Raw genomic sequence first — 14,177 nt, forward strand, 5'->3', positions numbered from 1 at the left:
TTAGAGAGCCCATACAGCATTATCAGATATTCATAGTGGCCTGAGGTGGTACTGAACCCCGTCTTCCACTCATCTCCCTCTCTGATCCAGACCAGGTTGTATGCACTGCAGAGGTCCAGTTTAGTGAAGATGGTGGCAGCATGGTGTTGTTCTAGGGCGACCGCTACTAACAGGAGAGGGTACTTGATACAACACTGATTAAGACCCCTGTAGTCGATGCATGGCCTGAGCCCTCCTCCCTTCTTGTCCACAAAGAAAATCCTGCGGAGTCAGGGGACCTAGATGGTCTGACGTAACCATGCTGCAGTGCCTCCTGAATGTACTCCTCCATAGCTCTCTGCTCAGTCTGTGACAATGGATACACCCTTCCTCGGGGTGGCGTAATTCCTGGAAGCAGATCTACGGCACAGTTGTAGGGCTGATGAGGTGGTAATCCACTAGCCCTTTCCTTGCTAAATGCCTCGCTGAGGTCCTGGTATTTGGGTGGAATGTGGACTGTAGCGGTTTTATCCGACTTTCGATGGAGGTGACCGCTAGGGCGATCACTGGTGTCTGTAGGCAATGTGTTATGCAGTGGGTGGACCAGTGCGTGATCTCTTTGTTAGTCCATGAAATACCTGGGTTGAGTTGTTCCAGCCAGGGGAGGCCTAGAATCACTGTATGTCTGCCGGACACTGTGACGTAAAACACTATGTTATCCTGATGGAGCGAGCTGGTATGGAGGATGAGTGGTTCTGTACAATGGGAGATGCACCCGTTCCCAATAGGGGCTCCACTGATGGCCTGGACCTTACGGGGTTGAATGATTGGGCGAACGGGGATGTTGTACTGCTGTACGGTGTTCTGATTGATGAAATTCCCCGCCGCTCCTGAGTCAATCAGCGCTTCTCAGGTACAAGACAACCTTGAGTATTCCACTACGACAGGTAACACAAATGCAGGTTGAAATGCGATCTGGGTTGAAGGACCTGAACTCACCACTGGCTGATGTCATTTAGCTGTTCCACTATCTCCTAGGTCGCAATGCTGCTTGAGAGGACATTGTCTGATAAGGTGCCTCTCCTCACTGCAGTAGAAGCAATTAAACTTGCGATGCTGTCTCTCTCTCGCCCCTGCGTGTTGAGCCACGCATGCCTCAGCTGCATGGGTTCAGCGGGGAGACTTTGCACGGCAACAGCAGCCTCGCTGTGTACTGGGCGGCGGCTCTGTAGCAGGTGATCTAGGCGGATAGCCAGGTTAATGAGTGAATCGAGGGTGAGTTGGTCGTCGCGACAGGCCAGCTCTGTCGTTATATCCGGGTTCAATCCCTGGCGAAACATAGTCTTAAGAGCTGGCTCATTCCATCCACTCATGGCCATGACAGTGCGACACTCTAAGGCATAATCCGCAACGCAGCGTGCACCTTGATTTAGGGTTAGCAGTTCCTCCCCTGTCTCCTCGTTATCAGGAGAGTGATCAAAGACCATCCGAAAGTGATCAGTCAGCTTTTCCAGGGAGGTGATGGTACTGCTTCCCTACTCCCATTCAGCTGTGGCCCAGAATAAAGCTCTCCCGGTCAACAGCTCCATGAAGTGGGTAATTCTCTGACTCTCCAGCATCCCTGGGTAGCTCGAGAAAAACAGGGAGCACTGGAGGAGAAAACCCCGACAGCATGCTAGATCCCCTGCATATTTCTCTGGAGCCGGTATTGGAGGAAACTGCGCAAGCGTCGGTGCACCAACCAGCGCAGTTTGAACTAACCTAGCCAGCTGCACAGTCAGGTTGGCTAGCTGCTGGTTCTGGTCACTAATCATTCTACTGTGGCCTTCAATGGCTTGACGCCACAGCGGATCACCCGCTGCTTCCATAGGAAGGCGAAGTAATCTGTCACATACCGTGGGTGGAGACGGAAGCAGTCATGGGTGACAGAATCCAGGCAGAATAATCCAAAGGGGAAAAACAAGTTTGTGGTCGATAAACAGGCGAGGGTCAGGCGATCAGGCAAACAAACAAAACGAGGCTAGGCAGAAATCGAGGTCGGGGACGGAAACACTGGTCAAAAGTAACTTAGTAAATGCATGAGAAAAAGGCTTAGAGAATTTCAGAGAAACAAGTCAACTGAACATTACTACGCAAAGTCTCTCTTATGCTGTGGTGTGAGTGTGTTTGTAATGGGATGCAGGTGTGTGTGATTAGAACTCAGGGGAAGGCGAGCGCATGCGTTTGTGGGATGTGTAGTCCTCAGCGGCCATGTTTGTAGTTAGCAGTGCCTCCTGGGAAACTGAGTCGTGGCTGGGCTGAGATATGACATTGAGTAAATATATTTCCAGTGAGGTTATTCACATGAAATTTTCACCAGACATTGGTATTAACTCAAGAAATCCACTCATATAAAAAAAATACAAACATTAAAGTCCATAAACAAAGTTATGTGTAATAAAGCAGAATGACACACACAAAAAAAATATTGAACACGCTAACTGAAATTTATTTAATACTTAATGGAGACATCTTTGTTTGTAATAACAGTTTCAAGCCACTTCCTATATGATGAAATTAATCGGCCGCAGTATTCAGGTGTGATTTTGGCCCATTCTTCTAAACATATTGTGTTTAAATCTTTTTTAAGATTTTTTTAAGATCAATTTTATCAATTTTAAGTCAGGTGATTGACTGGGCCATTCTAAAACCTTGATTTTTTTTCTCTGAAATCAATTGAGATTTTCCTTTGCTGTATGCTTTGGATCATTGTCCTGCTGGGAGGTCCATCCATGTCTCATCTTCATCATCCTGGTGGATGGCAGCAGATTCTTCTCAAGAATCTCCCGGTAAAGGGCTCCATTAATTGTTCCTTCAGTTACGTGAAGTCTGCCAGTACCATGCGATGAAAAACATCCCCACATCATGATGCTTCCACCTTCAAACTTCACTGTGGGTATAGTGTTTTTAGGGTGATGTGCAGTGCCATTTCTTCTCCAAACATGGTGTGTAGTATGACAACCAGAAAGTTCAATTTTGCTCTCGTCTGACCAGACTACACTCTCCCAGCATTTCATAGGCTTGTCCAAATGAGTTGTAGCAAACTTTAAAAAGAGCCTTTTTTAAAGTAATGTCTTGCGGGTTGAGCGTTCATAGATGCCATGGAGATGGAGTGCATTGCCTATTGTTTTCTCTGTGATGACAGCACCTGCTGCCTCCAAGTGTTTCTGGAGTTCTTTCTGAGTGGTCCTTGGCTCTTGGGCTACTGTTCTGACTATTCATCTGACTCCCTGGTCAGAAATCTTGTGACGAGCTCCTGTGTGTGGCTAGTTGATGATGGAGTGATGTTGCTTTCAATTGCGGATAATGGCCCCAATGGTGCTTAATGGGGGATTCAGAAGTCTTGAAATATGTCTGTATCTGAGCCGATCAATATGTTAAGGTTGCGAAGGTCTTGGGATAGCTCTTTGCTTTTACCTATCATGAGATGTTTCTTATATGACACCTTGGTAATGATATCATTTGTAATGGAAATTGTTGTATGAACTTAGAAAAGAATGCAAAATAAAATCATTTTCACAAGTGCTCTCAGACTTTTGGATCCTATTTTGTGTATATAAATTTGATACAATATTCATGAATTGATCATTAATTAATCATTAATCTCCACTTAGCAAACTACACATTGCTTGCCTAGAAACAGTGTATTACAAAAAACTGACAAAATGATAGTAATTTCTCATTCACTCATATTCAGAAAATGCAGGATAACACCCTGGATGGGACTTAAACTATAGTAATACCCATAATTCCTATTATTTCATATAATTTGCTTTCAGAAATGATAAGATGAAATGATCAATGATTTATCATTGAAAAAATAGATATTTTAAATGATTTATTTCTTACCAGCTATAATTTAAACTCTTATATTCTCATAACCACTGTCTCAGAGTTTGATCTTTACATGCCAGAATGTGCCTTTCAAAATCTAAACCCCAGAGTAAAGCATCACTCTGTGTAAGGCATTTTGCACAACATTTGATATTTGATAAGAGTGACGTTTCATGGGACAGTCTGAAGGGGGAAAAAAAATACAGCATTACAAACTTATCTGATTTACGTCTAAAAATATTCCCTACCTCTTGAAAAGGATTACAGATGATGATGTCTTGTGGCACTTACTATCAAATGCTTTATGGCTCCGTTGACCTTTCTCTCTATTTTTCCTTATATCTCTGTAGTTTTTCAGAGAACATTGCAGCTGTGATATTTAATGCCCCACTGTATTGCTTTTGTGGTGTATCTGTGCTGCAGTTTTTGGTTGCGCCATATCCCTGTTTCTGTTAACTGCTAACTGAGTCATATAATAATGGTAATAGTTAAGTATTCACATGTTGTTGACTCACTCTGTTAATTAATATCATGATGAAGAATTAATAAAGATCATTTACACGGTAAAGACTACAGTACATGTTAACAAATGTAGTTTTGAATTTATGCTCCATACCACTGGTGAGATTTAACAATATATTTAAACAGCATATTAGGGTTTAGTTTAGGATTATGAGTGCTGGAAAGAAAGGGGTGTGGATTTACATTGTACATCATTCATAATGTAAATAATCTTTATTAATACTGCACAAGGAATTATTTTAATTAACACAATTAGTTAATAAGATGTTGAAACTTAACTGTTAGTTAACTATTACTTAACTATTAGTTAAGCATTAGTTAACAATTACGTAACTATTATTTAAGTATTATTTCCTGATGTATGTATTATCTCAACCTTATAAAAGCTTCAATTATATATTAAATGTTTGCTTAATTGTGAACCTTATAATGAAGCATTACCTAATGTAGTTTCTGCATTGCTACATTTTTCTTCAATTATAAAGAAATAAACAAAAAATGTGAATATAATTGTGCATTGACAAAACAATAATGCACCAAATAGTCTAAGAAAAGAGCCAACAATCACAAACATTTATCAAAAACTAATGTATTCCACTAATTTCTTACATATTGATTGAAAATATTTTATTTACAGCTGAGAATTTTTACGTGATGTGTTGTATAGACCTTAAAAGAGTATTTAAAATGTGGAATGCTATCAATAAGTGAAAGCCAGTCTGCAGAGTCCATTACCAAGATCATTCAAGATTTTATTTTTAGTCATTATTTTTTTCTTACCCCCAAAGTAGTAACTGTCCCTTGGTTCCAGGTAGTCCTCTAGCTGAATGGTGGAAGCTGGTTCGTTATCCAGCGTCATGATGATCTGCAGACCTCTGGTGCTGAGACTCACTGAGTGCCAGAGACCATCATTCACCCTTTGTCCTGCAAATAGTATATACTTGTTAAGTGCCTTACTGATTCACCATTATTTCCAAATATGCACTAGCATATATTGATATTTTTTTATTAGAAGTCTAAAGTGTATCAGATTGACTAATAATTAAACAAAATCAACAACATACCCCCTCCACACCCCCACCCCCTCATAAAAAAAAAAAAAAAAAAAAAAAAAAAAACCTGTGTGCAATTTGATTTAATTAAGTTCAGCCATTACACATGAAGGGCGCACAAGCTGTGTGTGGCCGCTGTGAGCCGATGGTCCCCTCTATGCCAGCCATCTGCTTAGTGCTCAAATTTGATCACTCAGTCGGGCCTTTACTAAGATCATGCTCACCATACCTCCATTTCCTGTTGACCATAATTACAGAGCTCTGCATTTTGGTAAAAATTCCCATGACGCCACAAAAAAAGTAACGAAAATCTGATGAGCCCCGGAAAAGGCAACAGATGGAGAGGTTTCTATCTATCTATCTATTTATTTATTTATTTTTATGAAAGCTCTGTGCTTCACCGCTGGGTTGAAATATGCAGCTGTCTGTCTGTATAAGTGCGTGCGACAGGCTAATCCTGTTTGGCTAGGCTGCCATGACCATATATTTCGCACATTCATCTTAGGAAGAGAAAGACAAAAAAAAAAAAAAAACAGGATTCTGCCTGGGTTTGTGAACTGACTGATAAGCCATGAGGCACGTGATTTGCTCTTTTTACATGCCAATAAAGTACAGCCATGATGGCACTTGCAGAGATTTAGGTAGTGTTTGAGAAGGAGTTCTGAAATTAAAAAGGGGTATTTATACTTCTGATCCTTGTGCAAGTATGATTGGCAAGGCCGAGAGGTTTTTTTCAATTAGGCTGCCTCAGAGCTAGGGCATGTGAGGTTAAGAGGAGCACCAGCGCTGTTTAATCTCATTGACGGTTTCGATGTCAGTTCGTAGATTGTTTAATATTAAAATCCCCCCACGTTTGAACGTGTTCAGCCTCCACAAAGCCAATGTCAACCAAAGTGACAGGCAATTTGCATTATTCTAATAAGCAAACCAGCAAGTGCTAAATTTGATCTTGTTTCATGCAATTTGAAGCTCTTTATTCTGCCTTAAAGGGGAAAAAAGTATTTTGTGAAAACAGAAAGCATTTTCTAATTGTTCTGTTCTGTTTACTGCTTAGTAATGAATGATTCCACAGTAAAACAAATTATAAGCTGTTTATATTATACCCATTATATCCACATCAATCAGTTATGCACAATATAATTAATATTTATGGAAATAGACACTAAAAGTATTTTTGGGGGGAAGATGTGTGAGTAAACATGAGAGTGTAAATGAGACTTTTAGAAAAATATATATTTAGTTATATATTTTTTACACCTTCATTTAACAGTCAGTTTGAGGCCAAAATTGATATTTATATTCTGAAATATAGATTTTTTACAAGTTAATTTTTAATGTCTACTAAAGGAATTGAGATAAATGTATAAAGTATCTTGGTCAGGAAAAAACAAACAAAAAAAAAAAAACCAACAGAAAACAATCCTATAAAGGCCAAATCTGAAAATAAAAAGATTAATTTCCAGACTAATTAAATCATTGTGACAGTAATTAAGTTATTTCCTTACCAATGGACACTTCCAGTGTTTTAAGGTCTGAAGTGTGGTGCGTGAGGCGGAGGCGGCCGCTGCTGATATGCAGTAACAGGTAATGCTGTTCCAGGTCTGATGCCAGTCGACTGGACAGCAGCAGGGCATCGGGATTCCAGGTTCGGAACTGCAGGCGGACTGAGAGCCCATCTGGAGAGGGAGCAGGAGCTGGAAAGGACAGGAAGCTGCTGCTCGAGCTCAGGAAGGTAACGGCTACCAGCTGCGGCTCTGAGCACGAGAAGGTCACATTTCCCTGAATCAGAAAGAGAGCCAAGTCGCATGTCAGATTACATGCCAACAGGGAATGGCAAAAGGACACCAGGGCTGAAAGTCAGCCATATTTTTGTCCATAAATAATTTTAGTGATGTTTTACTGAAACCTGCTTTCAGGTATGTTTAGAATTTTGCTCACAAGAAGAAGAAGAAGAAGAAGAAAAAGAAGAAGAAGAAGAAGAAGAAGAAGAAAACTACACGTAACATTAATGATATTTTGAGACAAAACAGATTGGCACAATAAAAAGTATTATATTTATTATTATAAATATTATTGTATTTAATGTAAAACACTGTTTTGGAGTCTTGTTTAAACATCCATCTATGGCCAAGTCTTAACCATCAGGTAGAGGCAGTCAAATATTGGGATGAAATATCCTTGGGCGAAATACACATACTTTTCCAGAGCTACAGACTTTTTTTTTTAATTGTGGCCCTTATAAAAAGTTATAAATGAAATCAATTAATTCTAAATGTGTATTTCTGACTGTGCAGGACAGCAACCATTTCACTACTTTGTGTTTTAAGCTATTTGGTCATGGTTATGGATGACAAAATGATGCGAGCAATGACCCATTCTCGTCCTTGTTTCTTACAAGGACGCTAATTTGTGTCTATTTTAACATTAAACATTTCTTACGGATGCCAATAATGTTGTTTTTTTCAGGTGAAAATACTGTTGTTTACAAAAAGCAGCATCTTATGAAAAAAACTGCTGTGTTCAGGCTGGTACTCATTGGTTTTTCTTGCTAACTGTTTATATTATGCACATACTGTATTATCCATGTGGAAAATCATTTTGTGTCTAAAGACTTTGCCAAAAATGTAATAGTTAAAATATCTAAACCATTTGGTAGAGTGAAACTACAATGAAGCCACAGTGGTCCAAGAGTCCTAGACAGAAGCCAGGTGAGATGATCATAAGAGCTGGAGAAGAGACGGAAAAAAGGGAATGAGTGAAAGAAAGAGGAAAGGGTTGAGTCAGAAGGAGGGAACCACACAGAAGAGCAGGTGGTCTGGATAAATGTCAGCAGCATTGCTCTGCTGAGAGCACATCCGCAGGACACAAGCTCACGTAAGCGTGAAAAGGTTACCGGTCCCTCATTGATCCCAGATCAGTGAACTACAACTTTGAAGGACCTGCTCGCGCACAAGATCCGCCAATTTGACCACCTTTTTACTCTCTCTCTCTCTCTCTCTCTCTCTCTCTCTCTCTCTCTCTCTCTCTCTCTTTATGTTTGAAAATGGCTTAACTAGCTTGTTAGTTTATCAGAACGCCAGAGGGACAGTTTAGATGTTCTCTTGATTGACAGTACAGGATAATTACTGTATGAATATGACTGTATGGTGAACAAGCTATTGTTAAAGTTCCTTTACTTCCTTTACATCAAAGGAAGTAAATGGGATCGAGCAATGTAAAAGACATTTCAGAAATTGCTCCGAAAATACGAACAATTAACTTAATAAGAAGAATCCTTCTCTTTGTACTCGCACCAAATCTAACGTAATTGTTAGCTGTGATGGTGAAAATTATACTGGTGTTCTTATTTCTCCACCTTCAGCTACAAGGAATCGTTCACATCATATTCATATATTCAAATTCCTCCATGCTTAAACACCACTCTTTGCTTTGAACAAGCTAGAACATTATGCATTATGACAAGTAGCCTTACCACAGTGTATATTTGAGGCTTGCGTCGCTTGGCGAGATCGATGACGTTCACTCCGTTGTAGTAGAGATTCTCCACACAGCCGTGAAAGTTTCGTCTAAGGAACGTTCCAGGCTTTCCCGGGAGTGGGATCCCACCAAAACTGAGCTTTGAGAACAGTTAAAAAAAATCTAAAGTCAGCCCAATTTTATTTTAGGTGTACATTGTGCAGTATATTCTGTGTATAACTCTGTTTTATCTGTTAAGCAAATAAACACAATTTAAAGATTATCTTTTGTCCTTACTCACAGCTGTGAGAAAATGTTGCATCCTCCATTTTTAAAAATGAAAATTAGAATTACAAAGATTAAGGAGAACCCAGACCTTGAAGTGAAATAAAAATAGTTTTTTTTGGAGAATTTTTGCTGTGATTGTCAGCATCCAGACGTGATTTGAAGAAAGCCATGTATGACATTTTACAGAGTTTACAAATGATAATCAAGAAGAACTACAGAGTATAGACTACAAATTGCCAAGCAACCTGGCAGAGATGAAATAGATATGCCAACAACATCTGTGTGTTTTGCTAGAGGAGTCTGAATATTACAACTAAAGCAACAGAAGGCAAAAGCACATTATGATTAAACATTTATTTCACATATTCCCTGTTTGCATTGTGGTTCCCATAGCAACAAGAGTCATGTGCTTTTGTTTTGTTTTTTGTTTTTGACACCTTTAGGACACCTTCATTGTCCTGTTGTGTTCATCGGTTTGGTACTCCTTAATTGTATACCATGCTATTGCCATGCTTTTTTTTTTCATCATCTAATCATTGATATTTGTATTTAAGTCTGAGCTTTATTTTAAAATTTTTATTTATGTTTTTTATTGCAAATTGTATTTCAAACTGGAAGTAGCAGGTTCTATATAAAACATTTTGTACTTAATACTTAAAATTCTTCTTTTTTTTGTTCAGATATTTTTTTTCTTTTTATTCTGCGTTTTTCAATGTTTATATATATATATATATATATATATATATATATATATATATATATATATATATATATATATATATATATATATAAATTCGTTTTTTTCCCCAAAGGATAGCCACACTTTTGCACTTAACTGTAGTTATTCAGCTCTCCTGTAGATAGTGTTCAGACAACAACAAAAGAGCCGTTTGCTCTTTTTTTGACATCAACAGTGGTTTCACTTGTACAGTGATAAGAAGGCAAAGGTCAAGGAAAGCTACCTCATAGTCAACCTCCAGAGAGTCTCCATCCCCTTTGGTCCTGAAGTGCTGTGTTTGTCGGTCCAAGGTGAAGTTGACCTGCTTATTAAAGCGCTCGATGAGCACTGAGTGCCAGTGCTGGTCATCGAGCAGACTGCCCAGTGTGACCACCATACGGCCGCTGCTTGACCTGACCCGGGTATCATCTGGCACAGAGAGATGGCGGGAAAAACAGGGCACCACAGGTTCAGAATTTTCCTCAAACAGGGTTAATATGTGGGTGGTACAGTGAGAGGATAAATGTCTTCAAGTGCGAGTTAGAATAAGGTCGAATTTAGACATAGAGGACAAGAAGAGTAGCAGGAACTAACACAAACAAAGCAAACAAATAATTGATTAAATCATTATCATTTCTACTAGTTAGTTATCAAAACAAATAGAACATTATACTCAGATAATACTCATTAATAAGGAATGAATAATAATAATAATTAAAACAAATTTATATGTGACTTTGAATGTTGTGGTATAGAGATTTCCATTTATACCAATATTATCCTTGTTACCCAAATATTACAATTAAAAAGGTGCTCATTGAGGTTCATCAAATCTTGTTTTAGAGGGGAAAAAAGACAAAAAAAATCCCTAAAGATTGCACAACACTTTTAGACAATATTTAAATTTTGAGAATATTTATTAAGACATAAGGTAACATTCACACTTTATTCCCAGCAAAGAGTAATGATAGACACATATCTCTCTCGACCCACAGCTAATTGCAGCTTGTCCTCAAAAGTAGCAGATGCATTAGCTCTTTTGAGAGCTGCAAATCTATATTTGCTGTCTAAATTTCACAACAATATTGACACAGCATGAAAGCTGAGACTTTATTTGATTGAGAAAAACTATGAAAACAGCAACCAAAACAGCCCAGAATCAGGTTTTTGAACTAAAATTTGCTTTTTATACAATTAGGCTACTTCGGACAATCCCCATATGAAATCTGAAATCTATATGAATGTCCTGCTTGTATATGATTTGCTCATGGGTTGCCAGGTGTTGATCAATTGGTAAGGCATCTACAGTCACTCTCACACTTACAATCTCCTAATGATTACCATCGGGGAAAACCATGATGAATTATGATTTGGGAAATTTGGTTTTCATAACTAATGAAATAACAGCAAGTTCTTAATAAAGAATAGACTTTGGCACCCTACTGTATAATGATGATGTGCACTGTGTGATGTTAACTTTTCTCTGGTTTTCAGTAGTTGTTGTTCCTGTTGAGCAGCTCCTTACCAAGGTTGAGGTGTAAAGCTAGTCTCCCTCGGTGTAGCTCCAGTGTGATATAATCTCCTCTCTGGCCCTCTCCATGCAGCAGAACGCCCTCAGTTTGTCGGCTCTTAAAGCGCAGCGAGATCACATCCTTCACTGTGCTCATGGACTTCTGGTTAAACCGGTAGAGCAGAGAGCTTCTGCCATCAAAATCTGCCACATATGATTCTTAGCAGAGAGGAAAAGTACAAAGGGTAAATGACAGTTTGCAGTTAAAGGTGATGTGGTTTTAGGCATTGTATGCCAATATGCAAATCTATCTTTCATAAATTTTGTGAAGCTCTATAAATTAAGCCTCAGAGATCTAGGTTTGATCATGCCCAGATCACTTGTTTCAGCACAAATATGTTGATGATACAAACAAACTTTCCAGAATTTGACTCAGTAATTTGCTGTTTATAGTTCTTCCAATCCATTTCCTCCTTTAATCAAGCAACAAATACATAAATATACAACACCTTAGCAGATTGCTGATTTATAGTTAAAAAAAAAATCCAGGCAATAACATTTTATATCCTATAGTGAATCTTAAAGTATCCACTTTAAATTATAAAGCAGTATGCACGGGTGTAACCTGGGTGGGCATTCAGGGCTGTAGCACCAAAGATTTTTTTTGATTGTCAATAAAGCAAGACGGCAGTGATGTAATTTTGTATTTTATCTTCAGTAAATAGAAGCGAGACCAATCAGACAGTGTTTACAGGAAAATATGTGGAAATACTTTCGTCTTATTGGCTGACAGCTCTCAATTATGCCAAACGCTAACTCACACAGTCAGTTGGTGTGAAAGGAAAATAGATATATGCCAATTTTTTTTTTTTTTTTTTTTTTACTAGTAAAGGGATATAAATTGAAACACTAACATCCTCTCATGCTAAGCAGGAAAACAAGGTGTGTAAATGTCTATATGAGTTCCAAGTTATGTGAACATGATATGAGCAGAGCATATGGACAGCTACAGTAACAAACTCTGTATTGCACTGTAGCAGCTAAACCCATACAGTGATAGCTTAGTTGTGCCTCCCCTTGGTTAGCGACACCAAACTAGCCTAGTCTTGTGTTAGAAAGCCAAAAAGTATTCGATTTTATTGGTCTGGTAGTCCTCCAAACAGTGATAACAGTGAGGCAAGTTATGTTAAATCCAACTTATTGTCCAATTTTAATTTTTTTAAGCAATTAGCCCTCACATGCATGAAAAAAAGCATCAAAACAGTTTAATTAGAAAACTTTTAAAAACTCCAACATGTACCTGCCTTCATCCTGAAGAGCAGATGGGAAAACAAAGAAAGAGACTTTGAAAAGAAGCATAAGATTTAACCTTGAACATGTCTTTGAACATTAGCAGCTCAAATATGAAGCTCAAACATGGCTCAAGTCATGCCCTATCAAAGACCTCGAAGAGTGTGGAAAGTGCAAGGAGATTTTTTTTGCGGAAATTCAGTGCACTGCTTCAGCAAGGGTAAAGGTGAAAGGAAAATGGGTAATCATTATTATGCATGCATGTTTATTCTTGATTTTATGGCACATTTTTGCTGAGCAGTCCAAATGAAATGACAAAGACATAGGGATCCTCAAATCCTCAAATGGAAAAACAAAAGTACAAAAGTAAAAAAAAAAAAAAACACATACTCATCATGAGTTATAGCCGCAATCAAAATTATTCAACCCCACTGCAAATCAGGTTTATTGTCAAAATTTACAGACTTTTAGCTGTTTGCAGCAAACAAATCAGACAAAAGCAATTGAAACAAGTCAACACAATGAATGTTTAAAGTGGTTTCCCCAAATTCAACTGAAAATGCAACATATAATGATTTCTCCACTTTCAAAATTATTCAACCCCCTGAAGGGAATCCCTCACAACAGCACAAATATGCAAAACGTCTGGGTTACGCATGTAGCCCTGTTCCCTGGGAAGGGAACGAGACATTGCGTTTAGCATAACACTATGGGAGCGCCCTTGAGCGCGACCGGCATCTGAAGTTTGTGTAAAATCATGCCTATTTATAGGCCTGTTGCGATCAGGTAACATGGCAATTAAACGCATTGCGTGATATATATATATATATATATGGCACCTGTGAACTGTGCCATCAGCCTTATATATATATATATATATATATATATATATATATATATATATATATATATATATATATATATATATATATATATGGCACCTGTGAACTGTGCCATCAGCCTATTATCTGAAGCGAAGAGGCAATTCACAGGCCTACCCTGGTATGACAAAGCTACGCAACGTCTTGTTCGCTTCTGATTAGCACAACACTATGGGAACGAGAATACCCACTTCGTCATACCGAGGGTACGGCCTGTTCAAAAAGACCAGCCCGGGGCAGAATGAATACCAGACTGTAATATCGAATGAATGTGTGTGGCGTAGACCACCCTGCAGCAGCACACACATCCTGTAAGGATACCCCGTTGGACAAAGCCTTTGAGGAGGCGACCCCCCCTAGTGGAATGAGCCCTTATCAGAGGCGTAGCAAGACCGTGCACCCTCATAAGCGATAGAGATTGCTTCCACAGTCCTATTAGAGATGCACTGCTTTGACACAGCACCACCTCTACTGTCGCCGCCAAGCAGACCAGCAGCTGCTCCGACTTATGCCAGTGGCCAGAGCGGTGGACGTAAGTACAGAGAGCCCTTACTGGTCACAGCTGATGCATTCTCTCTTGTTCAGGTATGAGGAACAGAGGAGGGCAG

At 38.9% G+C, this 14,177-nt stretch overlaps 1 protein-coding gene across 2 annotated transcripts in view; it reads right to left on the minus strand.

The window, feature by feature from the left end:
- The window catches only part of cntnap5a (contactin associated protein family member 5a), a 138,429-nt gene that overhangs the window by 40,827 nt on the left and 83,425 nt on the right, over positions 1–14,177 (minus strand). For both annotated transcript variants that reach the window (XM_017470359.3, XM_017470358.3), the window contains exons 5-9: positions 11,414–11,617; positions 10,133–10,317; positions 8,899–9,042; positions 6,932–7,205; positions 5,155–5,298 (exon numbers count right to left, since the gene is read on the minus strand). In XM_017470359.3, the coding sequence (XP_017325848.1) occupies positions 5,155–5,298; positions 6,932–7,205; positions 8,899–9,042; positions 10,133–10,317; positions 11,414–11,617 (951 nt within the window). The remainder of the gene's footprint in view (positions 1–5,154; positions 5,299–6,931; positions 7,206–8,898; positions 9,043–10,132; positions 10,318–11,413; positions 11,618–14,177) is intronic.

This window comes from Ictalurus punctatus, chromosome 6 (genome assembly GCF_001660625.3).
Source record: "Ictalurus punctatus breed USDA103 chromosome 6, Coco_2.0, whole genome shotgun sequence".
In the NCBI taxonomy this organism is placed as follows: Eukaryota; Metazoa; Chordata; class Actinopteri; order Siluriformes; family Ictaluridae; genus Ictalurus; species Ictalurus punctatus.